Below are 4,031 nucleotides of genomic sequence, written 5' to 3' on the forward strand. Positions count from 1 at the left end.
AGAAAATAGTGACTCTCTTGACTTTGAAGAGGAAGATTTAGATGGGTTCCGATGAGGATGATAGTGAAGTTGATGAAGAATTGAGAGCCTTTAGAGAAAATCTGAGACAAGAAAAGAGGAATGAAGCTGCAACGTCAAAAAAGAGAATTAAAAAATCTTTCAAGAATCAAGAGGTTGAGCTTGGAGAAGCTGGCATAGATAAGGGATTTGAGGATATTTTCAAGAACAAGGCAGCCAAGTATATTGGTAGATTGGGAGGTAATGAAGAGTTCATTGGTTCATCAGATGAACCAAGTGAAGATAGCGATGAAGAGCTAGATGTTTTAGCACAACCAGGTGTTGATTTACCTTCAAGAAGAAAAAAGCAAAAAATTGAGGTATGATAATTCTTGTTCCATTTCTTTCTTTGAATTGGGTATGATATTTGAGAGTGCAGTTGAGTTTAGAAAAGCTATCTCTAATTATGGTGTTCGACAGAAGGTTCAATTAAAAATTAAACCTAATGAACCTCATAGAGTAAGGGTAAGATGTGTAGGAAAATGTAACTGGGAAATATTTGCTAGCTTGGATAAAGATACAGGAAACTTTTCTGTGAAAAATTATTATCCTGTTCACAGATGTCCTACAAAGAACATGAACAGATTATGCTCAGCCAAATATGTGGAAAGAAAAATGAGGGAAAGAATAATATCCCAACCTGATATTAGAGTTCATAAGCTTCAAGAGACAATACGAAAGAAGTGGGGTTTAAAAGTGGGAAGATCAATATGTTATAGGGCAAAGATGAATGTAATCAACAAGTTCTTGGGTGATTGGAAGCTAGAGTTTTCAAAGTTGTTAGACTATGCTGATATGATTAAGAGTACGAATCCTGGGACTTCTTGTTGGGTGAGAACTGATAATGAAACAATCCCCGGAAAATACTTGTTCAAATATTTCTATGTTTGCTTTGGGGCATTGAAGAACGGATGGCTTGAAGGTTGTAGGAAGATTATAGGATTGGATGGATGTTTTTTGAAGGGTGCTTGTAAAGGAGAATTATTAGTGGCTGTTGGAAAAAATGGAAACCAACAAATGTATCCAATAGCTTGGGCAGTGGTTGACCAAGAAACTAAACACTCTTGGAGTTGGTTCTTGAGCTATCTCATTCAAGATTTGCAACTTGGTGACGGAAATGGCATAACAATCATGTCTGATATGCAAAAGGTATTGTTTTAAACTGTTTATACTTGTTTATATAAGTTGTTTCTGCCTTCTTCTTCTTTATACTTGTTTTATCTTTTATTTACAATTTATAATTTTGAATCAGTTGAGGCATATGTGATATTGTAGTATAGAAAAATAAGGCATGTGTGATATTGTAGTATAGAAACAGGGAATGACCATACCACATTTTAAACTACTAGGAAAATGTGTTTCTGAACATAGAAAGCTTGCAACTTTCTAGCATCAATATATCCACTCTGTTAAAATTATGTGTAGTTGTTCATATTTCTGTCCCATCAGTAATGTATGAAGCTCTTATTAATCTATCCTCTAATATCTAGAGTCTCCTAAGGCAAATAAATGGGAACAAACAAACACTAGTGTTGTTAACAAACAAACTATAAACACCTCAAGAACACTATCTAAAATTCAAGAAACATAGTGTTGTTGTCTTCTTCTTCTTCTAATTTTTTTTTTTATCATTTGAAAAAAGAAGCTGATTTCTGCCAGCTTTTTAAATTTTCTGCCATATTTCTTGTTAAAATTGGACTTAAGCTTTATGATGTAACATCCTTTGCCATGTCTATTTACTTTGAAAGTTGAGGCATATGTGTATTTTCTTTAAGTTTGAACTTGAAGGTGCTGCTTTTATGTCCTTATTACTTTGGTGTTTAATGTTGAACTTCATCTATTTATTTTATTTTCTAGGGTCTTGATTCAGCTGTTGATGGATTGCTTCCTAATGTTGAAAGGAGAATGTGTGCAAGGCACATTTGGGCAAATTGGCAAAAGACTTGGAGAGGTGAAGCAAGGAGAAAAGCATTTTGGAGGTGTTCCAAAGCTAGTTTTGAAGTAAAGTTGAGTGATCAGTTTGCATATTTGGGACAACTTGGTGACAACATTTGTGAGTCATTGCTTAAGTATAACAAAGAATATTGGTGTAGGGCTTTTTTTAGTGAAAGAACCAAGTGTGATGTGGTGGAAAATAATATGTGTGAAACATTCAATTCTTGGATTGTTGGTCCTAGGCATAAATCTGTGATTAGTATGCTTGAAGATATTAGACATAAAATGATGGATAGACATGGAGATATGATCAAGTTTGTCGATACTTGGATCAGTGACATTTCACCCATGGCAAGACTAACTTTAGAAATAAACAAAGAGATTGGTAGGAAGCTAAAGGTGAATTGGAACCATGACACTGGATTTGAGATTCTGGAAGGAGAATATAGGCACATAGTCAATATGGCTAATAAAACATGTAGTTGCAGGTTATGGCAGTTGAAAGGTATCCCTTGCCAACATCTAGTTTGTGCCTTGTATCACATTGGACAAGAACCAGAAAATTATGTAGAGCATTGGTACCAAAAAGATACATTCCTACGTGCTTATAAGTACTTCTTACAGCCTATCTCTAATATGAAAATGTGGCCGGAAACCAATAACCCACAAATAGAGCCCCCTGAAGTCAAGCCAATGCCCGGAAGACCAGGCAGATGTAGAAGAAAAGATAAAGATGAACCAAGAAAAAAAAAGTGGGGGAAAGCATCAAAAAATGGAGTAAAAATGACATGCTCCAAATGCCATCAAGTTGGGCATAATAAAAGGACCTGTAAATCAGTGGTAAGTACTGTATTTGATATTTTTTTTCTACATAATCATTTTTAGACTTCTAAATCTTTTTCTTATTGTATAGCCCTCGCAACAGCCTTGTCAACAGCCTTTTCAACAGCCCTATCAGCAGCCTTTTCAACAACCTCGTCAACAGCCCTCACAACCATCGGTGAGTCAGTCTAGCACTCAACATTCCACTTCTTTATGTCCAGAAACTTCAAGAGTTGAAGGAAGAAAAAAGCAGAAAAATAGTTCTTCTACAAGGGCATCTTCTTCATTTGGAAGGAAGAGTAGAAGAGATGTTGGATTTGGTGTTTACACAGATATACAATCTGGAAGACAAGTCATTAATGTATGTGTGTTCTTAACTTGCTTTTTTTTCATCTTTATTTATATATAAAGAGTAATGTATAGGTAACCTAATGTATATGAATTATATAGCCCGGGAGATCAAGTGAAAGAGTTATCTCAAGTGGGACAACATTAAAGGATGCATCACAAACAAATGTAGATCTTGGATTCAAGCCACCTGGTTTGAAATGGAAAGGAAAAGAAGCTATGACGGGAAATCAGCTTCAACAAATGCAACAACGGAAAAAAAATCAAATCAAATCTAAATGGGTACCATGAGAGTTCAATTATGCTAGTGATATGGTTACACTTTGGACAACTCTGTTTTTGCTTATTTTGATATATATTTTTTGAAGGCATAATTCACATAAAACAGTGCTAGTGGCATTTAGATTTGCCTATAAATTATTCCACTTTTGATCATTTTGATGTACTTTTGGATATTTTGATGTATATTTGCCTTTAGACAACTCTTTTAAGGTTATTATGGCTATGAGGCATGTTTTATGGAGGTTAAGTTGATCTTTTGTAAAGCTTTTTGGTGTTTGTTATGGAAAACCTTATTGATGTTTAGTACATACTATGTGAGTTTGACTTGTTTTATTAGATATAGCTTCATATGGGTATGAGCTATTTTATTGATGTAGTATGTGGATGCGAGCTATTTTACTGATTGATGTAATATGTGCGGAGCTGCTGTTATATTATAAGATTTTCCTTTTAATTTCTGTTGTTAAAACAAAAAGCATACAAGTTGCTCTATTATCTGTAGGTTACAGCAGCATTGAAGCAAGAAACATGAGTTTTGCCAATTGTACATTGGTGTTGCTTTTGTGCTCCACATAAACATCTTCAAG

The 4,031-nt window shown here is 34.6% G+C and overlaps 1 protein-coding gene across 1 annotated transcript; it reads left to right on the plus strand.

Annotated features, from left to right (window-relative positions):
- Positions 1-372: 372 nt before the first annotated feature.
- Positions 373-3,707, plus strand: LOC102603641 (uncharacterized). The gene is made up of 4 exons (XM_006355050.2): positions 373-1,206; positions 1,915-2,832; positions 2,906-3,175; positions 3,265-3,707. Exons 1-4 carry the CDS (start codon positions 418-420, stop codon positions 3,451-3,453), a joined length of 2,166 nt encoding a protein of 721 aa, XP_006355112.2. The 5' UTR covers positions 373-417; the 3' UTR covers positions 3,454-3,707.
- The last annotated feature ends 324 nt before the right edge of the window (positions 3,708-4,031 follow it).

This window comes from Solanum tuberosum, unplaced genomic scaffold (assembly GCF_000226075.1).
Source record: "Solanum tuberosum cultivar DM 1-3 516 R44 unplaced genomic scaffold, SolTub_3.0 scf00192, whole genome shotgun sequence".
Lineage (NCBI taxonomy): Eukaryota > Viridiplantae > Streptophyta > Magnoliopsida > Solanales > Solanaceae > Solanum > Solanum tuberosum.

Bases quoted from the DNA above. Each gene is read 5' to 3' on its own strand.
- LOC102603641 (XM_006355050.2), top strand. From the start codon at position 418: ATGATATTTGAGAGTGCAGTTGAGTTTAGAAAAGCTATCTCTAATTAT. The intron at 2,833-2,905 runs GTAAGTACTGTA...CTTATTGTATAG, and splicing joins AAAGGACCTGTAAATCAGTG to CCCTCGCAACAGCCTTGTCA. The intron at 3,176-3,264 runs GTATGTGTGTTC...TGAATTATATAG, and splicing joins CTGGAAGACAAGTCATTAAT to CCCGGGAGATCAAGTGAAAG.